Raw genomic sequence first — 22281 nt, 5'->3', positions numbered from 1 at the left:
ATACATATTTTAATTTGGAATCATAAGGTCTATATCCTTTAATTTGCCAAATTATCGTAACCAGTACAAGCACTTTAAATACAAAAAGATACAGTTTATTCCTAATTTAACACAAAAGGATTATGCTGTCAGCTTAAATTACTTTATCTGCTTTGTATTTGACTTTCCTGAGATGATACTTTACTTCCAGGAATTGGTTTACCTTTTTTTTTTTTTTTTTTTTTGAGATGGAGTCTCGCTCTGTTGCCCAGGCTGGAGTGCAGTGGCGCCATCTTGGTTCACTGCAACCTCCGCCTCCTGGGTTCAAGCGATTCTCCTGCCTCAGCCTCCCAAGTAGCTGGAATTCCAGGTGTATGCCATGACGCTATGCTAATTTTGGTATTTTTTTAAGTAGAGATGGGGTTTCACCATGTTGGTCAGGCTGGTCTCCTGACCTCAAGTGATCTGCCGTGCTCTGCCTCCCAACGTGCTGGGATAACAGGTGTGAACCACCACTGCCGGCCTGTTTACTTTTTCAAGCTACTGTCTCACAAGTTGGGTTTAGCAGCCCTGGGAACTCAGGTTGCTTATCAGTCAGTTGTCTGGCTGGGACATGAAATCCTTGACTGCATATGTTCAGGAACTTTTCTGAGTCCCTGCTCCCATTGTCCCTTTTAAAATTGTTGCTGTGGCAACAGAGACTTCAAGTCTATATCCTTCAAAAGGAGTAGTTTCAAAACCACCTTCTCAGTTCAAATTATATCATTACCTAACTGATTGTTGCTTTACCTTTTGTTTGGATTCTACTGAATTTGAATTGTCCGGCTGTTGACCTCACTTTCTGAAATTAATCTAATGACAGATAACTTCGTGATGGAAAATGTAGGTCTCCTTAGTAGTTAGCCCTCTGCCAGGCGGCTTGGTTTCCACCTCCTCTTATATCTGGTTCTTCCTTCCTCTCGAAATTCTCTAAATCTCTGCTTATACAGAGCAATCTGGCTCTCTCTGGCCTCTCCAGTCATCATACATCATACTTACATTCACCATCTTGAGAAGTGCAGTAAGCCACATAAATGCAGCAGAAGTACCTTATGCAGTCCTGGGAGGCTGTGGTTTCAAGTTGCTTTTTTATTTTTATTTTTTTGGAGACGGAGTCTTGCTCTGTCACCCAGGCTGGAGTGCAGTGGCACGATCTTAGCTCACTGCAGCCTCCACCTCCTGGGTTCAAGCAATTCTCCTGCCTTGGCCTCCCAAGTAGCTGGGACTACAGGCGCACGCTGCCAGGCCTGGCTAATTTTTTGTATTTTAGTAGAGATGGGGTTTTACTGTGTTGCCCAGGCTGGTCTCAAACTCCTGAACTCAGGCAATCCGCCTGCCTCGGTCTCCCAAAATGCTAGGATTATAGGTGTGAACCACTGTGCCAGGCTGAGGTGCTTTTTAAAGAACCTTCATTTCTTTCCTCCTTCTCCTCTTTCTCCCATCCTTCCTGATTAACCTCTTTTTTTGTGTGGAACTCACCCCTGCCCTGGTGTCATCCCTTCATTCAGTCTTTCCAATGTATGCCTCTTTTACCAGTTAGGCGATGATACACGCATCACGATGTATCTATGCATTGTGTCTGCTTCCCAACTAAACTGTAAAACATGCAAATTGAGAGTAAGGTCAGTTGTGTTTTGCTGACCAAGTAGTGGGTAGCACATAGAGAACTTTAAATGTCATAAATGACTTAAACTGGGAGAGGTCAGAGAGCAAGGGTATTCCAGACTGGGAGAAATATCAGCAAAAGTTATGGATAGTAATGGTGGTATAAAGATTTTGTTTATATTGGCCAACTCTTTGCAGGTGATAACTTTATATACATGCACACACACACACACACATCAGGACATACAAAGTACATGTACATTCTGAGTAGCTTAATAATTTTTGTTGTTGAGGATTTGGGAACAAAATACACGAAATTGTATTATATACTCAATTAAAATATCATCACAAACAAGCAAACTGCATCTCTGAAGTCTTTTCCATTTTTCATGCCATATTGCTGGATTTTTTATTCTAGGGTATGCTACAGGTGGGTGGATGGTCTTTTTCCTCCCTCCCATACACTCCATTTCCTTTTCTTCTTTTTCTTTTCTTTTCTTTTTTTTGAGATGGAGTTTCGCTCTTGTTGCCCAGGCTGGAGGGCAATGGTGCGATCTCGGCTCACTGCGACCTCCGCCTCCCAGGTTCAATTCTCCTGCCTCAGCCTCCCGAGTAGCTGGAATTACAGGCGTCCACCACCATGCCCGGCGACTTTTTTGTATTTTTAGTAGAGTTGGGGTTTCACCATGTTGCCCAGGCTGGTCTTGAACTCCTGACCTCAGGTGATCCACCCGCCTCGGCCTCCCAGAGTGCTGGGATTACAGGCGTGAGCCACTGCGCCTGGCCCACTCCATTTCAACGATCTTACCCCACCGCCAGACAAAACTCATATTCATTTGTGTGATTCACGAAATATTTATTTAGTATCTACTATGTGCTACTACGTGCAGTGTTCTAAAGACAGTTGGATACATCAGGCAACAAAATTAAGAACCCTGCCATTGAGGATCTTACATTCTGGGAGGATTGACAGACACTAACAATAAGGATACAAGCCAATCACAGAAATCCTAGAGCTGGGAAGGGAAGATGTGGACAAGTTTTTCACATCTGGAAATTTCAAATGAAGCACACTGTAAAATGTATACTAAGAATACTTTTACGGATCTTATTTGTCTTGTTACCTGTTTGCCTGTCCTTTTAGGAGCACATGTCTTTTTTCCAGTCTGGGAATTTGTACAGTAATGATAATTAATAACTACCATGTACCGACATGCCTGCCGCTACCAGGCACCTTTCTTGGAGAGCCCATTAAATCCTCAGGCTCATGACATCCGAAAAGGCAGGTGTGATCATTCCCCTTTACAAAAGAGGACGCTGAAGTGCACACCCCGATGGGCGTCAGGGTTTCTTCCTTGCGCGCAGTGCGGGTTTAGGCTAACCGACTGGATCTGGTTTATCTGAAGATGAAAAAAAAGAATGGCAAACCCACTTTCCGGATTTCTTCAAGCCGACGCGGGTGAGGTGTGCGAGCGCGCCCGGGATCCGCACTGAGTGAGGTTCCGCAGAGCCGGGAGACGGAGGAGGTGGGTCAGCCTGGGTCGCTGGCCTGGGTCGCTGCCCTTGTCCAGCGCAACCCAAGACACCTGCGCGCCGGGTGGAGCCAGGGCTAGGGGTGGGGCCTGGGCTCCGGGAAGGGGGCGGGCCTGCCTTCCTCCAGTGCAAATGCGTCCTGGAGTGGTTTGTCCTACGTTGCGGCCCGTAGAGGCGCCGACTCACCGCCTCTTCTCCGGGAGTGGCGGAGATTCGATCATGTGACAGTCCGGAGGCCAGAACCGGGCAGGTTGCGTGAAGCGCAGGGGTTTGACAAAAACAAACGGTGACGGCGCCGCGGAAGGGTCTATGGCCGAGGCGGTGAAGCCCCAGCGCCGGGCCAAGGCCAAGGCCAAGGCCAGCCGGACTAAAACAAAGGTGAGGATCTCCCCACCCTCCCGAGGCTCTGGCAGTGTGCTGTGTCTCCTTGCTTCTCTCTTCGGCCTCCCCAGCCAAATCTACTCCCGTTCCCTGAGCCCTCTGCATCTTCCGCCTCCACCTTCCAATATTTGATCCCACCACCCGTTGACAACGGCCCTTCTCCTCCATTCCTTCTCCATATCCCCCTGCCACACTCTGTCAGGACCCCATTTTTCCTTCTCCCTCCTGTGACTTCACTGGCCTCTTCCTTTCCTGCTCTCTTGGCTTTCCTCACCTGGGTCTGGTTTCCTGCCGTGAAATAATTTTTCTCTTTCCAGCCCCATCGTTGACTCTCTCTTTACTCTTTTATATCTTAGACCATTTTTAGTCCCTGCCATGCATAAAGAGGGAATGTTCCCCTCCTCCACGCGGAGAAGGTACCTTTGGCAGAACTTTATAAGTAGACTAGTGCTGTGCCATTTCTCATCACTTTGAAAGTTCAAGATGATAGTAGTGCTGCCTCTGTTTATTTCTTATTGTCTTGATTGTTTATAAGGGGCACGAATGGCTAGAAATTAACCCAGGGCGGGACTCACACAGTAGGGAAGTATTTAAATTTTCTGAGTTTCCTGTATTAGACTACATGTGGTATTAGAGTGATTTTAAGTTGATTTGTTTATAAGTGCAGTCTGGATTTTCATTTTATTATAGTACATATATACACATATATACACATATATACATATATACGTACATATATACATATGTGTGTGTGTATATATATATGTATATGTATATGTATTTTTTTTTTTTTTTTTTTTTGAGACGGAGTCTTGCTCTGTAGCCCAGGCCGGAGTGTAGTGGCGCGATCTCGGCTCACTGCAAGCTCCGCCTCCCGGGTTCACGCCATTCTCCTGCCTCAGCCTCCCGAGTAGCTGGGACTACAGGCGCCTGCCACCACGCCCGGCTAATTTTTTGTATTTTTAGTAGAGACGGGGTTTCACCGTGTTAGCCAGGATGGTCTCGATCTCCTGACCTTGTGATCCGCCCGCCTTGGCCTCCCAAAGTGCTGAGATTACAGGCGTGAGCCACCGTGCCCAGCCTATGTTTTTTTTTGTTTTGTTTTGTTTTCGTTTTTGTTTAGATATGGAGTCTCGCTCTGTCGCCCAGGCTGGAGTGCAATCTCGGCGGAGTGCAATCTCGGCTCACTGCAACCTCCGCCTCCTGGGTTCAAGCGGCTCTCCTGCCTCAGCCTCCCGAGTAACTGGGATTACAGGCATGCGCCACCACACACGGCTAATTTTGTATTTTTAGTAGAGACGGGGTTTCTCCTTGTTGGTCAGGCTGGCCTCAAACTCCTGACCTCGGGTGATCCGCCCATCTTGGCCTCCCAAAGTGCCCGGATTACAGGCATGAGCCACCGCGCCCACCCTATTTATATATATTTTCTAAGATGAACAGATTCAATGCTGCTCCCGCATGGCCAGACCTCATAATTTTGGCTTACCTGAAACAGAGTTTACATTTGGGAAATAAGGAGGATGGTATTACAAGTACAGGACATTTTTTTCCCCAGAAGTGGGTGATGTTCCAAAGCAGGTGTAATTTAAGCATGATACTGTAATCCGATTTTCTCATGGGAACAAGGTTTTAACAGGAGGGTAGTGTTCATAGGTACCATACTTAGTAGACTGTAGATGACTTATGTGGATTTCTTTCATAATGATGCTCTTTTTTTTTCTTTCCAACTTTTATTTTAGGTTTAGAGGGTACAAGTGGAGGTTTACTACATGGGCAAATGCACACCTTGGTGGTTTAGTGTGCAGATTATTTTGTCACCCAGGTAATGAGTATAGTGCTTGACAGGTGGTTTTTTTATCCTTACCTTCTTCCCACCTTCCGCCCTCAAGTAGGCCCTGGTGTCTATTATTCCCTTCTTTGTGTCCATGTGTACTTAATGTTTAGCTCCCACTTATAAGTGAGAACGTGGTATTTGATTTTCTGTTTCTGCATTAATTTGCTTAGGATAATTACCACTAACTGCATCCATGTTGCTGCAGAGGACACGATTTTGTTCTTTTTTATGGCTGCATAGTATTCCATGCTGAGTATTTACCATGTTTTCTTGATATGACTTTTTAAACGGCTGTAGTGGAGTTGGACACATTAGTGTATCCAGGTCTGTGAGGAGTTATTCTGGTGAGAAAGTCATTTTGGTACCAAATTTCAGGAATTTTATTTATTTATTTTGAGACAGAGTTTCGCTTTTGTTGCCCAGGCTGGAGTGCAGTGGCGCGATCTCTGCTCACCACAACCTCTGCCTCCTGGCTTCAAGCAATTCTCCTGCCTCAGCCTCCCGAGTAGCTGGGATTACAGGCTGGGTAATTTTTGTATTGTTAGTGGAGATGAGGTTTCACCATGTTGGTCAGGCTGGTCTCGAACTCCAGACCCCAGGTGATCTGCCCACCTCGGCCTCCCACAGTGCTGGGATTACAGGCATGAGCCACCACACCCGGCTCAGAAATATTTTTAAAAGAAATGCTTTTGCATTGTATTGGGTTGGTAAAGAACTATCCAGGCCCAGGAGGAAGAAAAAAGCCATTGGCCAGCTATGCATAAGATCCCTAAACCTACTTAACGATGAGACTACAGGAAAAAAAAGAAAACATACCTATCCAGTGAAGAAAAAAAAAATTCCTGAACCTATAATGCAGTAGTGCATAACACATAAATGTTAGTTGTCTATGAGAGCAGAATCTTCAGTCTTAATCTCTAGTTTTTTTCCCCCAAGATATTGATGAAACTAAAGCCTCCGGGGATTAAATATTGCTCAGTGTCATGCAGTTCGTGAGAGAACTCAGGTTAAAGCCAGAAATCCTGACTCTCAATCCAGGAACTTAATAGTTATTTCATGTATCTGTATGTCTTTTGTCTTTCCATAGATAGAATGTTACAGATGCTTTAAAAAGTCTGTTAAGGGGATTCCCTCTTAAGTTATTTTGTTTAAAGAAGAATTTCTAAATTAAAAAGTTAAAAATCTTAAGCTTTTAGATCCATCATGAAAAACCAATTGATTATATTTTTTATCCATCTTAGGCAACTTTCCTATACAAACATACATTAATTTTTTTTGTTAAAGTTTATGAAGAGGCCTTTATTTCAGAGGCATTTGGGCAAACCAAAAATCCTTGACATCTACTTTTGCTCACCCTCCAAATCTGATCATTCACTAAGTCTTGCCAATTGCATTTTCTAAATATTCTTTTGATTCTGTGCATTTCCTCTCCATCCTAACTAGTACAACCTTCCTCCAAGGAGGATTTCTTCTCAACTGTCCTCTTTACGTTCATTCTTGCTGCCCATTCTCTAAACTGAGGTGGATATATATTTTTCAAAACAAAACTGATCATGTTACTCTCCTCAAAACCTTTCAAAGGTTTCCCATCACTCAGAGGCTAGAGTCCAAAGCATGGACTAAGGGCTCTGTATGATCTTGCCTCTGTCTTCCTCCTCAGCCTCAGTTCTACCACCAATCCCACCTTTCTCTCTTTTCTTTTCTTTTTCTTTTTGAGACCGAGTCTCACTCTGTCACCCAGGCTGGAGTGAAGTGGTGTGATCTTGGCTCACTGCAACCTCTGTCTCTTGGTTCAAGCGATTCTCCAGCTTCAGCCTCCTGAGTAGCTCAGATTATGGTGCCTGCCACCGTGCTGGGCTAATTTTTGTATTTTTAGTAGAGACGGAGTTTCACCACGTTGGCCAGGCTCTTCTCAAACTCCTGGCTTCGGATGATCCACCCATCTCGGCCTCCCAAAGTTCTCTTTTAATTCTTAACCTTTATATTCTTTCCTGCTTCAGGGCCTTTGCCCATGTTGTTTCCTCTGACACCCCTTCCTATCCCTTTTTACCTAGCCAGCTACTCATTTGTGAGGTGTCAGCTGAACAGTACTTCGTCAGAGAAGCTTTTTCTCATCTCCCTGGTGTCACTGCCTCTCCAATAGCACTCTGCTCCCCTCTGTGCCACTCATCTCATTTGTGGTTACTTTGTCAACATTTCTCTTCTCCCTTAGATTTTGAACTCACTGAGGGAGGGACCTGTCTTGTTCTCAGTACCCTTCATAGCCTCTTTGTCACTTGATAATGTTCGTCGAATGATGAAATAAATGCCAGTAATGAAGAATATTTCCAAGCTTTGTCACTCAGAGGAATTTACTCTAGTGAATTTCCTCTGACTAGTATGAGAAAACGGATGAAAAAAGTCCATGATACCAGCAAGGCCCCTATCTTTGTCAATCTAGAAAGTTAATTCTTTTAGAATAAAACAATCTAGAAAGTAATTTTTTTTAGAGTCAATTGATGCACTTCTTAGTGCTGGTTATAGTTCGATTATAGTTATAAAGTCCTATATTAATGAAACCTTTACCATCTATAGTATAATTTGGCAGCTATTTAGGGAACCACAAACTGGTTCAAAGTCTCAGTTCAGGAAGTGGATAGTGTCATGTGCTGTTGCCTTTAGACAGTTTGAGTGGCTTCTGGATTTCACCCAGCAGCTGACCTACATTCCTCAATGTTAATCATCTGATGGCTAATCTCGGCTGCTAGGTTATGGTTAGGTATGTGGTGCTTATCACCTGATGCCTAAGAGAGAGACCTAATAATGTTTTCATTTCTTTAGTATCATTCTCTGCTATAAAATCCCCCAACTCTGAGCACCCTGACTTCATTGATCTTGATAATTTATAAGTACAGTAGATTCTTAGATTTGGACTTACTCTGCAGAAGTAGTGCATTTTATAGTGTTTTCTTTGACAGTTAATATTAAATTCTGAATGCCAACAACTTATTAATAGTGAGAGCATCTGGTAATTGCTAAGGACAGAAAGATGTGTCCCAGAAGGTCACAGGAAAAACCTTTGAATCTCCATCCCCCTTGTGCCATGCCTAAATGATTGATTTCCACCTCTAGTTCCTTTCTATCAGGAGTGGTTATTGGTGTGAAGTTGGGGGATGCTGCATAGTATTATTTAGCTTCTTTCGTGCCTCCTAAAAGCCATTCATTTATTAAACAAACACTCATTGATCACCCATTATGTTCCGAAAACTATTCTAGGCACTTGGGATGTAAAAGAGAAAAAAACCCAAAGAACCTGGCCTTAGTGGAGCTTAACATTCTAGAGGGAGAAGACAAAAAACAAGCAAGCTAAACAAACAAAAACCCATGAAGAAGAAAATATATCATGCTTTATAAGCGCTATGGAAAAAAGAAAAAGAACAGGTTGAAGAGTTGAGGAGTACTGGTGAGAGGTTAGGATGGGTGGTCTGGATAGTTTTTTTTTTTTTTTTTGGGACAGAGTCTCACTGTTGTCGCCCAGGCTGGAGTGCAGTGGCGCGATCTTGGCTGACTGCAACCTTTGCCTCCCAGGTTCAAGCAATTCTCCTGCCTTAGCCTCCTGAGTAGCTGGGATTACAGGCACCCACCACCACACCTGGCTAATGTTTTTTTACTTTTAGTAGAGGTTTTGCCATGTTGGCCAGGCTGGTCTCGAACTCCTGACCTCAGGTGATCCGCCTACCTTGGCCTCCCAAAGTGCTGGGATTACAGGCTTGAGCCACCATGCCCAGCCTGGCTAGTTCTTATTGAGGGTGACATTTAAGTAAAGACATGAAAGGGAAGAGAGAGTTCACTATGTGGATATTGGGGGAGAAGTGTTTCAGGCAGAGGGACTAGCCAGGAAAAGGCTGTCTGGCGGTGGCATGCCAGACCTGTCCTTGGAACTGCAAGGAGGCAGTGTGGTTAGTGCAGAGTGAGTGAGGGGAGAACAGTAGGAGATGAAGTCAGAAAAGTAGCATAGCCTGGTCATGTTGGGCCTTGCGTGAGCTTTTACTCTGAGTGACATATGGAATCAACACAGGGTTTTGAGCAGAGGAGTGACATGATTCCACTTGTGCTTTAAAGAATCACTGCGACTGCTTTTTGGAGAATAGACTGTAAGGGGGCAAGGGTAGAAGCAGAGACCATCTGAGACTATTGCAGTCACCCAGGCAAGAGGTGATGGTGGCTTGGGCCAGGATTGTCAGAGAGAAGGTGGTGAGGAGTGTTTGAAGTCTGAGAGCCAAGAGGGTTTGCTGAGGTTTGGATGTGGGATGTGAGAGAAAACAGTCAAGGAAGACCCTGAGAAGGAGAAAGCTGTGGGTGGAACAGGTTTTAGGGGGAAAATCAGGAGTTTGGTTTTACATATGTTAATTTTGAAATAAACATGTAGCAATGTGGAGTAGCCTTGGACATGTGAATCCAAGCCTATTCTACATCTCTACATGTTTTTTTCAAGTGATGAATAGAAACTTCCCATTTATTTCCCAAAACTTAAAAAAAACTTTAGTTTTAAATGATTACTTTCTGATTCCTCATTGCTTAAAGTGTGTATGACTGTGCACATACACGCACTCTCACAGTGTACAACCCAGAAATGAAATGCCCAGAATTCCATCTCCTGGAAATAACTGTTGGTAATGGTTTGTTGTATTTTTCTTTAGGTTTTTTTCCCCATATACCCACACTCCAGAGCGTATTTACTGTAATGTATAGTTAAGCATGTTTTTCTCTGTTTATCAACTCTTTTTGTAAAATTTACTCATTATTGTTTCTCCATTTGAATGACTTTAAAATCGTTTTTTTAATCTGTATGTAACTTATGTGGAGATCAAAAATAAAGAAATAGATTTTTCTTAATATGCCTGGCATTTTTAGTTGTAAGAAATATCTTTTGTTGGCATGATGACACCAGTCTGTACTTTCAACTACTAGGGAGGCTAGGCAGGAGGACCATTTGAGCACAGGAGTTCAGGTCTGCAGTATGCTGTGATTGTGCCTGCAAATAGCCAGTGCACTCTAGGTTGGGCAACACAGTGAGACCTTGTCTCTGATTTTTTTTAAAAAAGGAAATACCTTTGGCTTAAATTATGTTACTTGATACACATGGAATTGATACACATAGAGTTGTCTGAATTTTACTTTGTGATCTGTAATGATTATTATATATACATTATGTCTTCCTTGTGTGTCTTTATTTATTTATTTTTATAAAGATAAAGATGGGATCTCCCTGTGTTGCCCAGGCTGGTCTCAAACTCTTGGGCTCAAGGGATCCTCCTGCCTCCCAAAGTGCTGGGATTACACGTGTGAGCCACTGCACCTGACCTTTATTTATTTTTAACTGAAGTAGGTAAAGGCAGTTGCTCTTGTTGCCCAGGCTAGAGTGCAGTGGCACAATCTCAGCTCACTGCAAACTCTGCCTCCCAGATTCAAGTGATTCTCTTGCTTCAGCTTCCCAAGTAGCTGGGATTACAGGCACCTGCCACCATGCCCGGCTAATTTTTTGTATTTAGTAAAGATGGGGCTTCACCATGTTGGTCAGGCTGGTCTTGAACTCCTCACCTCAGGTGATCCACCCACCTCAGCCTCGCAAAGTGCTGGTATTACAGGCATGAGCCACCGTGCCCAGGCCTATTTATTTATTTATTTATTTATTTATTTATTTAGAGACAGTCTCGCTCTGTTGCCACCCCGCCCCCCCCCCCCCAGACTGGAGTGCAGTGGTGCGATCTTGGCTCACTGCAACCTCTGCCTCCCGGGTTCAAGTGATTCTCCTGTCTCACCTTCCTGAGTAGCTGGGACTACAGGTGCCTGCCACCACGCCTGGCTAGTTTTTTGTATTTTTAGTAGAGACGGGGTTTCACCATGTTGGCCAGGATGGTCTCAATCTCCTGACCTCGTGATCCACCTGCCTCAGCCTTCCAAAGTGCTGGGATTACAGGTGTGAGCCGCCCATGCCCGGCCCCTATTTATGTATTTTGTGAGATAGAGTCTGACTCTGTCACCCAGGCTGGAATGCAGTGGCCAGATCTCGGCTCACTGCAACCTCCGCCTCCCGGGTTCAAGCAATTCTCCTGCCTCAGCCTCGCGAGTAGCTGGGATTACATGTGCCAGCCACCATGCCTGGCTAATTTTGTAACTGCCCAAGGGGTTCACCTTGCCCGCTGCCTAGACAGAGCCGATTCATCGAGACAGGGGAACTGCAATAGAGAAAGAGTAATTGACACAGAACAAGCTGTGTGAGAGACTGGAATTTTATTATTACTCAAATCAGTCTCCCCAGCATTCAGAGAGCAGAGTTTTTAAGGATAACTTGGTGGGTCGGGGGAAGCCAGTGAGCCAGGAATGCTGATTGGTCAGAGATGAAATCACAGGGAGTTGGAGCTGTTTTCTTGCACTGAGTCAGTTCCTGGGTTGGGGCCACAAGATCAGATGAACCAGTTTATTGATCAACTGGTGCCAGACCAGGTGTGAGCTTGATGGTACGTGCAGCACCAAAGTTTTTAATTTTGATGAAGTCCAATTGATCTTTTTATTTTGTTGCTTGTGCTTTTGGTGCCATATGTAAGAAGGCTTTGCCTACCCAAGTTTATAAAGATTTTTTTGTTTTCTTCTAACAGTTTAAAAGTTTTAGCTCTCACATTAGGTGTATGATCCTTTTTGCATTAATTTTTGTATATGATATAAGGTAAGGGTCCAATTTATTCTTTCATATGAGGATATCCAGTTGTTCTAGCACCATTTGTTCAAATTTCCCCGTTGAATTGTTTTGGCATTCTTGTCAAAATCAATTTGCCATATATGTAAGGTTTTATTTCTGGATTCTCAGTTTTGTTCCTTTGATCTATTTGTCTGTCCATGTGCCAACACTATACTGTCTTTATTACTGTACTTTGTAGTAGATTTTGAAATTGCCAAGTGCGAGTTCTCCAACTTTGTTCTTTTTCAAGATTTTCTGTCTGTTGTGGGTCACTTGCATTTCTGTATGCAATTTAAGTATCAGTTTATCAACTTCTGCAAAAAAAGGTAGCTAGGATTTTGCAAGGCATTGTGTAGAGTTTGTAGGTCCAATATTGTCATCTTAACAATATTGCGAAAGACATAGATTGTCTTTCCATTTAAATAAATTAAGTTGCATTTAATTTCTTTCAGTAATTTTTGTAAGTTTCAGAGTACAAGTATTATGCTTCTTTCTCTCAATTTATCCCTAGTTTGTTCTTTTTATGCTATTATAAATGAAATTGTTTTACTAATTTCATTTTCTGATTGTCAACTCACTAAAATTTGGCCTCTGCCATACTGACTCTGCCTCAGCCTAGACTAGTAGAGTACAGGGGTCACAAAGTCAAATGCCTGCAGGAGCCAGGTGTATAACCTGGAGGAGTGAAGCAGGCTGAGTGGGACAGTGGTCACTGGGTCAGCCCGTGCCTGGTTTAGAGGGGACAGCCACTCTCGAGTTCTAGTTGATGGTTGCTGTGAGGTTGTGATGGTTCAGCGTTGCCACATCTTATGATTTTCCAAGAAAAACTAGAAATCTGGATTTTTGTGTGAGAAATCCTAATTTGCAAATGTTAGCAACTAATCAGACACATACACACACATGCACACACAGTATAGGCCAAGTGAATCATATGTATTTTTAAGGATGATGTTTGAAGATGATGCCAGTGAACAAAATGAGAGTGAAATGTTTGATGTACCACTCACCTCCTTAACCGTAAGCAATGAAGAGTCCCTGATGTGTCCACTAACATTTCTCTTGCCGTAGTAGCCATTTTCCCTCTTAATTTTTCTTTCTGATTTCTCAGTCTAAGAACCCTGTTTATTACAGCAAGTTTGCTAAACATCATTGCAGCATAGTTTGGGCTTGCTTTTTTGTTTTATTAACACTCATATAATGTTTTTCTATTATTTGTGATTTTAGGCAGTTTAACAAAGTAGTTTGTATGAGGTATGCATTGGGTGACTGACTTCTGGATCTGATGTCCACAGTTCACAGTGGGGAGTGAAGTAATTTGGAGGGTCATATTGCTTCTTGAATCATTACCATTTGTAAATGTTTGGCAGTCAGGTTCATTTCAACAAGCTGACCTCAAATTCCATGTCAAAAATATTCATCTTTTTTTTCTTTTTAATATATAAAGGCCCCACTTTTTTGGCTATTAGTCTGCTGGACATTCAGAGCAGAATAATCCAAAATAACCAAGAGCTTGTATAACTCATGTTTGCCTGCCTTAAAATTTCTTCAAGAAAGGAAGTATTTGAGTGATTTCAATGAGGTTTTTAGTCTGTTTGAATGAAACAACTTTATTTAAATGTTATTTAAATAATTTTTTCTTCTTTATTCAGCCTAACTTCCTATGTTATCTAGTTTGCGTATTAATGCCTGAAGGTGTTTTTGAAACCATAACTTATTTTTTTAGTGAACAACTTTTTTATGATGATAGAGATAATTTTGTACTTAGTGAAAAGTTGCAAATATAATACAGAGACTTCCCATGTACTCTTCACCCTTCATCCTCTTGTGTCATCATCTTATATAACCGTACATTCTATGGCATGGAACAATGATTAAAACTAAGGAATTGGCCAAGCGCGGTGGCTCACGCCTGTAATCCCAGCACTTTGGGAGGCTGAGGCGGACAGATCACGAGGTCAGGAGTTTGGCTAACACGGTGAAACCCCGTCTCTACTAAAAATACAAAAAATTAGCCAGGTGCCTGTAGTCCCAGCTACTTGGGAGGCTGAGGCAGGAGAATTGCTTGAACCCAGGAGGCGGAGGTTGCAGTGAGCCGAGATTGCGTGACTGCACTCCAGCCTGCGCAACAGAGCAAGATTCCGTCTCAAAAAATAAATAAATAAATAAAACACCCTAAGGAATTAATGTTGGTACAATAGTAGGATGTAGAACTTATTTGAACTTCACCAGTTTTTCCATTAATGTCCTTTTTCTAATCCAGGTCCCGCAATACACTTAGTTGTCAGATCACTGTAGTTCTCTCCAGTCTCTTCCAGTTTCTCAATCTTGTCTTTCATGACCACATTCCTTCAGTTATTTTGTAGACTGTCCCTTAGTTTGGGTTTTTGTCTGATGTTTTCTCATGATTAGATTGAGGTTACTCATTACTGGGAATATCCTATTGGGTTATCTGATGTCGGTATTACTGGTGATGTAACTTTGATCATTTGGTTAAGGCATTATCTTCCAGGATTCTCCACTGAAACTTACTATTTTCCTGTTCGTTGTTATTAAATATTTGGGAGGAGATACTTTGAGACTATGCAGATACTCTGTTTCTCTTAAACTCTTCACTTACTCACTTTAGCATCCATGCGTAGATCTTACCTGTGGCAGTTACCATGGTGTTCTTGTGGTAAATGTTCTGTTTTTCTCATTCCTTCTGTTAATTCTATTCATTGGAATTTTCCTGTATGGAAGAATTGTCGCTTCTCACTCATTTTATTTATGTATTTATTCATTCAGGTAATTATGTCAGTATGGGCTCCTGGATATTTATTTTATTCCAGTACTACAATTGTTATGTTGCTCAAGTTGTTCCGTCCTTTTCTCCCTGAGTTTTGAGTGAATTTGTTTGTCAAGGTGAAGACAAACCTGTTGTGGCTGAAGATCCATAGAGACTGATCTATTTAACTTAACCCCTGGCAAAATGGTGTACAATCTAATTAACTTTCCCCTTCTATTTTTGAATCAGAATTTGCTGCTTACTGTGATGTCTTTTTCTATTAGGATCAGACTAGTGAATCTCCAAATTTAACACACTCAATATTGGATAATACGAAATATGAAACACATTTCTGTTTCATATTTGTTCATATCTGTTCAAAAACACTGATAAAGTGAATTTAGGTTTCATTTGTTACATGATGAAATTTAGATTTTATGTGCAACTTTAAAATTCCTCCTGCTGAAAGCATCAATTATTGTGATAAATTATTTCACATTATGTATGTTGTTTTTAGGAAAAGAAGAAATATGAAACCCCTCAGAGGGAAGAGTCCAATGAAGTCTCCCTTCCAAAAACCTCCAGAGAGCAGGAAATCCCTTCTCTAGCCTGTGAATTCAAAGGAGACCATCTGAAGGTGGTAACTGATTCCCAGCTCCAGGATGATGCCAGTGGACAAAATGAGAGTGAAATGTTTGATGTACCACTCACCTCCTTAACTATAGGCAATGAAGAGTCCCTGACGTGTAACACAGAGCCCCCAAAGGAAGGGGGAGAGGCCAGACCCTGTGTGGGGGACAGTGCAGTCACTCCAAAGGTCCACCCTGGAGACAATGTTGGAACTAAAGTAGAAACCCCCAAGAACTTCACAGAGGTAGAGGAAAATATGTCGGTACAAGGTGGACTTTCAGAAAGTGTACCCCAATCTAATTTTTCTTATACTCAGCCAGCAATGGAAAATATACAAGTCAGAGAAACTCAGAATAGTAAAGAAGACAAACAAGGCCTGGTTTGTTCTTCAGAGGTGCCACAGAATGTTGGCTTGCAGAGTTCTTGCCCAGCCAAACATGGTTTTCAGACACCTAGAGTGAAGAAACTGTATCCCCAGTTGCCAGCTGAAATTGCTGGAGAAGCACCAGCTTTGGTGGCAGTGAAACCCTTGCTTCGCAGTGAGCGACTCTACCCAGAACTCCCGTCTCAACCGGAACTAGTACCATTTACTAAAGAACAGCTAAAAATCTTGGAGCCTGGTTCATGGCTGGAAAATGTCGAGTCATATTTAGAAGAATTTGACAGCATGGCTCATCAAGACAGGCATGAATTTTATGAGTTGCTTTTGAACTACTCACGATGTAGGAAGCAACTGCTGCTGGCTGAAGCTGAGCTGCTTACTCTGACATCTGATTGCCAAAATGCTAAAAGTCGGCTGTGGCAGTTTAAGGAGGAACAAATGTCTGTACAGGTATTTTGATCAGAAGCCTGGGGAATTTGCAGCGGAGCTGCTATTCCTGGGATGTTGTCCAGGTCTGGAGTCTGTGCCTTACACCCACTCTGACCCTGCCTCAGCCTAGAGTAGTAGAGTGCAGGGATCACAAAGTCAAATGCCTGCAGGAGCCAGGTGTATAAGCTGGAGGAGTGAAGCAGGCTGAGTGGGACAATGGTCACTGGGCCAGCCCATGCCTGGTTTAGATGGGACAGCCGTTCTCAAGTTCTAGATGATGGTTGCTGTGAGGTTGTGATGGTTCAGCATTGCCACATCTTATGATTTTCCAAGAAAAACTAGAAATCTAGATTTTAGTGTGAGGAATCCTAATTTGCAAATGTTAGCAACTAATCAGACACATACAGACAGTGTAGGCCAAGCAAATCATGTCTCCAGCTGAAATTCAGCCCATGGGTCATTAGTTTGTGACCTTGGGCATAATGCTACCAACATCCAATGGGAAGAGAGTGTCAAGGTTGAGAAGGGATGAGGAAACTGAAGGTGTTATGATCACTTTGGCCTCCATGGGGTTGCATCCAATGGTCTTCCCCATTGAGTAGGGATGAGGAATCTGAAGGTAGTAACTGATTCCTAGCTCCAGGATGATGCCAGTGGACAAAATGAGAGTGAAACTCACCTTCTTAACTATAAGCAATGGAGAGTCCCTGATGTGTAACACAGAGCCCCCAAAGGAAGGGGGAGACGTCCTCTCAAGGTTGAGAGGGGATGGAGAAGACCATTAGATGGCAACCCTATGGAGGCCAAAGTGATCATAAGCCATTTCATAGTGGCTTAGGAGAGATGGCAAGGAAGAAGAGGTTACTCTTGACAAGTTTGGCAGTGAAGGGAAGCTGGAGGAGATATCGGGGAGAAACATGTCATTCCCCTATCCCTAATCCTCATTCATTGGCAGACCTGTATATCTCTGTACATAGTAAGGAGGGAAATATTTGGAAAGACTGTATTGAAGAAGAGAGGATAGAATCAAGAACACAGCTGGTGGAGTGTGTATTCTCTTGAGTAGAACTATGAAGAATGATGAGGGTAGATCCAGAGATGTTTTGAGGTACCTTGAAGTTTTGGAGATATCACATTGGCTTCATATTCATAAAATAGAAGGTAAGATCATCAATCATGAAAGTCTTAGGGACAAGTTCTGTTATTTTCTTGCAGCTTTCACTGCTGACTACTACTTTTTTTTTAGATGGAGTCTAGCTCTGTCGCCCAGGCTGGAGTGCAGTGGCGTAATCTTGGCCCACTGCAACCTCTACCTCCCGGGTTCAGGCAATTCTCCTGCTTCAGCCTCCCAAGTAGCTGGGATTATAGGTGCCCACCACCATGCCCAGCTAATTTTTATATTTTTAGTAGAGACAGCATTTCACTGTGTTGGCCAGGCTGGTCTCAAACTCCTGACCTCGTGATCCACCTGCCTCGGCCTCCCAAAGTGCTGGGATTACAAGCATCAGCCACCGCGCCTGGCCCACTGCTGGCTACTAGAGTTACTCTTCCCTTCTCTGAATTTGCGATGTATTTGTGATTGGCCTTCTGTTCCTTTGCACCTGATCATATATTTGCTGGTAATGTTCTCTACACAGTAATATGTCTCCTCACCATGATTATAAGCTCTTTGAAGATGGTACTGAAGGCTATGTACCTTATACTTGCTGCCTGCTTACTTCAAATGGAAAGAGTAACTGGTTTCATATTGTACCTTTTTGTCCTCTGATAGGGTATCTGTGCAGATCAAGTGAAAGTTTTCAGCTATCATCGCTACCAAAGAGTAGAAATGAATGAAAATGCACTGGTGGAGCTAAGGAAGCTATTCGATGCCAAATCTGAGCACCTCCACCAGACCCTGGCCCTTCATTCTTATACTTCTGTGCTCTCAAGATTGCAAGTGGAGTCTTACATCTATGCATTGCTCAGTAGTTCAGCTGTTCTGAGATCTTTAGCAATTGACCAGCAAGGCCAAGGTATGTAAGTAATGAAGCTCTCTTTCTTGTGTTTTGAAGTAAAAAAAAATTGAGGGGTATAGCCTGGTTGAATTGACTGTATAGTAATTGGTCTTACAAGGTACCATTTGTGCTTGCAGTTTTACCAGGCCTCCCCCACTGTAGGATTGAGATCTGCCTTAATGACATTTCTTGGGAGCATTGCCAGGTCTCCTTTCTCCGTGGCTGTCTTTCTCTGCTTCTCTAGGATGCCAAAAAGCTCACTGTCTATCATTAATGTCCTTTGCTGTCCTAGTTAATGTGCTTGTTACCAAGTTGAGTCCAAATATAGTTTTTGATTATAAAAGTAATCATCGGAATACTTCTTCACCCTTTATCTCTTGTGGTTTGTTTGGGCTGCTTTGTTTGTAGGGCTGTTTTGTTTAATTTTCCAACAGAGGATTAATAATGTTCTGAATTTTTCATCTTATTTTGGATTTTAAGAAATTAGTCTTTATGACATGAATATTAAGTATGCTTGTTGAATTATGCAATTTTTATTTCTGGGGGATGTATTAGGGTACTTTAAAGTAAAATTTCCCCTCCCCCATTTTCTTAACTAATCAATTAACTGGGGGTAGGTCAGAGATGTACTGATTTTCAAATAAAAAATAGTGGATTATGGCCGGGTGTGGTGGCTCACACCTGTAATCCCAGCAATTTGGGAAGCTGAGGTGGGTGGATCACTTGAGGTCAGGAGTTCAAGACCAGCCTGGCCAATATGGTGAATCTCCTTCTCTACTAAAAATACAAAAACTAGCTGGGTGTAGTGGCAGGCACCAGTAATCCCAGCTACTCAAGAGGCTGAGGCAGGAGAATGGCATGAACACAGGAGGCGGAGGTTGCAGTGAGTCAAGATCGCGCCACTGCACTCCAGCCTGGGTGACAGAGTGGAGGCTGTGTCAAAAAAAAAAAAAAAAAATTATGATGAGGTTGATTTTTCCATTATTTTGAAATACTTCAAAGTTAAACACATTTTTGGCTTGTCTGTTTATAAAAATTTAAGTATTTTGATGTAACTTTTCTCCTTTTATTTTTATCTGCACTAAATATTTTAAAGGTTTTTGTTGTTATTGGTTTAAGTGAAGACACTAAAAATTCCCCCAAAAACACCATTTATGAGAGACTCATTTAATATCTTTCATTTACAGCGTCTAAGCAGACAGAAAGCATTCCCTCTGATCTGTGTCAACTAAAGGAATGCATTAGTGTCTTATTCATGTTCACCAGGAGAGTTAATGAAGATACTCAGTTTCATGATGATATTCTTCTCTGGCTGCAGAAATTGGTAAGGGGACAGAGATAGACACAGTAGTCTTTGTTTTATTTCTTTCATAATTTAGGAATTATCTGTTATATCATTACATTTGGTCTTCAACTTTTTCAGCTAATTTATTTGATGAGTTTATTAATGACTTTTCTTTGATCATGATACATGGTAATAAGTTATTTATCTAGTGCATTATTGAGCACAAAGTATGTTTCTCTCTAATAAAGATTATGCTAAATGAACTCTGGACTTCAACTTTGAAAGAAATGGAAATGCAGGAAGTATGCGAAATTGAAGACTAGATGTATATTCAGAATATAGGTACAGGTTGAGGATTCCTAATTCAGAAATCTGAAATGATCCAAAATTCCAAACTTTTTGAGTGCTGATACGATGCCACAAGTGGAAAATTCCACACCTAAGTACTTAATAGAAACTTTGTCTCATGTACAGAATTACAAATGAATATTGTGTTCAGACTTATATTTCAGCCCCAAATGTATTAGTCCTTTTTCATGCTGCTGATAAAGACATACCTGAGACTGGGAAGAAAAGGAGGTTTAGTTTGACTTACAGTTCCATATGGCTGAGGAGGTCTCAGAATCATGGTGGAGGGCAAAAGGCACTTTGTACATGGTGGTGGCAAGAGAGAATGAGGAAGAAGCAAGAGGAGAAACCCCTGATAAACCCATCAGATCTCGTGAGACTTATTCACTATCATGAGAATAGCACGGGAAAGACCAGCCCCCATGATTCAGTTACCTCCCACTGGGTCTCTCCCACAATGGAGAAGAAGAATTCTGTCTTATTCTGGATGATAGAATTCAAGTTGAGATTTGGGTGGGAACACATCCAAACCATGTCACCAAGATATCTTATTATCTTTATGCAAATATTCCAAAATCCGAAAAAATCTGAAATCTGAAATACTTCTGGTCTTGTGCATTTTAGATAAAGTATCGATCAAAAAATTTTCTATATGTCATTCTTTTTGTCATGTGATATTTAATGTCATGCTTAAAAATGTTTCTTTTAAGAGAAAGAAGAAAGGTAAAAGGATTTGGAAAACTTAGGAAAGATGTTGGGTGTGTTATGGGAAGAGGGCTATTTATTTATTGGTTATGTTTTTCAGTGGGGCTGCCTTGGATGCTCTTTTTAGGTTTGTACTAGAGTTCTTAAATGAAGGATAATGTTTCAAGCATACTTATTTGGATTTAAGAAACTATTACAAACTAAGAATAGATTAAACTACTTGACTTATATCTATGCACTTGTGGCCAGGAAATTAGTGATTTGTAATTTGCCAAAGAAGAAAAAGCTAGATTTGTAGAGAATCTGCTTATGATGTTATCATAGTACTCATAGATTTGTCGGCCTCGTAGAAACTCAGCAGTGAATAGTATTATCTTGTGTCTGGTTACTCTTTTGAAAGATTGCATGTATTGAAGCACTGGATAAATGACTTTACTAGACCCCTAGATAAATTATTTCTTTTATTAAAAATAGTGAGATCATATGACCTTTATTGTTCAGGTATCCGTGCTACAAAGAGTTGGCTGTCCTGGAGATCACCTCTTCCTTCTAAACCATATTCTTCGATGCCCCGCTGGTGTTAGTAAATGGGCTGTTCCTTTCATCCAGGTATGATGAATCATCAACTCATTCTGAGGGGTTGAGGGAGAGGTTTTATTAGACATTATTCCTGAAGAAATTGCTGAAAAAAAAAGGACTATTTAAAAAAGAGTAATATTTAAAATAAAATTCTTAAAATATATCCAGTATACATTTATAAAAGTTCTTAGACTGAAACTTGTTGGGCTACCCATAACTGATAGTACAGACTGTACTAAGTCTGCTTGTAGTCTGGCTGGGTAGTTTCAGTCGCATTTAATTCTACACAATTCCTGTGTAGAAAGGCTCACCAGGACTTTTTTCCCGTGGTACTCAATACAGCTTCCTAAGTCAATCTGTCTTACACCACAGTTGGTACAGGTCAAACAGAAGCCACCACATCTCAAAATTCTTTAATATTAGCAGAGATCTCAGGTCTATGTGATCAACTCTTGTATACTTAGGAGTTGACTATGTGGTTTTTAGATTCTCCTCTCTGCTGTTGCCTTTGGGTCATTTTGTTACTCATAGCAACCACTTAGAATTTGCAGGAGCCAAAATGTTTGCCAAATTCAGCTTCTCCACACCTCCTTTTCTTTAGCACTTCTGGTGGCAAGAAGTCTGAATCTTATTAGGTAGAAGGAGGATTTTTTTTGTTTTTGTTTTGTCTCTCTTTGGATTAAAGTAGCAGTAGTGTCCTTCATCCCATGTTGTTACAGATAATTGGTGGAAACTTCTCAGTTACCTCTGCTCTTTGAGTACAGCTGACTCAGTGCCACCAGGTAACCCATGGGCTGTGCTTTACTCTTGTGTATTAGGTACCAGTTTCAGCTTTGTTCTCTTAACAGCAACTTTGGTCAGAATGCTTGTGAACCAAGATTATGGACACTTGGGTTATTTGTTTTCTACAGTATGCTTTTTGCTTTTCTGATTTCAGATCAAAGTGTTGCATAACCCATCAGGGGTCTTTCATTTTATGCAATCCCTTGCCCTGCTGATGTCTCCTGTCAAGTAAGTGTGCAAGAGCTTTGTGAAGTAGAGATTGAAATGCTTCTTTCTTCTAAAGGATTGGC

At 41.9% G+C, this 22281-nt stretch overlaps 1 protein-coding gene across 3 annotated transcripts in view; it reads left to right on the top strand.

Annotated features, from left to right (window-relative positions):
- The first annotated feature begins 3335 nt into the window (after window positions 1-3335).
- The window catches only part of EPG5 (ectopic P-granules 5 autophagy tethering factor), a 116738-nt gene continuing 97792 nt past the window's right edge, over window positions 3336-22281 (top strand). For 2 of the 3 annotated variants that reach the window (XM_009433929.5, XM_512111.9), the window contains exons 1-6: window positions 3336-3534; window positions 15371-16315; window positions 18066-18309; window positions 19479-19615; window positions 21131-21238; window positions 22146-22219. In XM_009433929.5, coding sequence (XP_009432204.2) covers window positions 3466-3534; window positions 15371-16315; window positions 18066-18309; window positions 19479-19615; window positions 21131-21238; window positions 22146-22219 — 1577 coding nt within the window. In that variant the 5' untranslated portion in view covers window positions 3336-3465. Of the gene's footprint in view, window positions 3535-15370; window positions 16316-17330; window positions 17456-18065; window positions 18310-19478; window positions 19616-21130; window positions 21239-22145; window positions 22220-22281 lie in introns of those variants that run through there. The other variant, XM_016933616.4, reaches the window with a different exon arrangement.

Source organism: Pan troglodytes, chromosome 17 (assembly GCF_028858775.2).
Source record: "Pan troglodytes isolate AG18354 chromosome 17, NHGRI_mPanTro3-v2.0_pri, whole genome shotgun sequence".
NCBI lineage: Eukaryota > Metazoa > Chordata > Mammalia > Primates > Hominidae > Pan > Pan troglodytes.
Note: the sequence above shows the minus strand (reverse complement) of the source record. Positions and strands in the feature narration are given on the sequence as shown.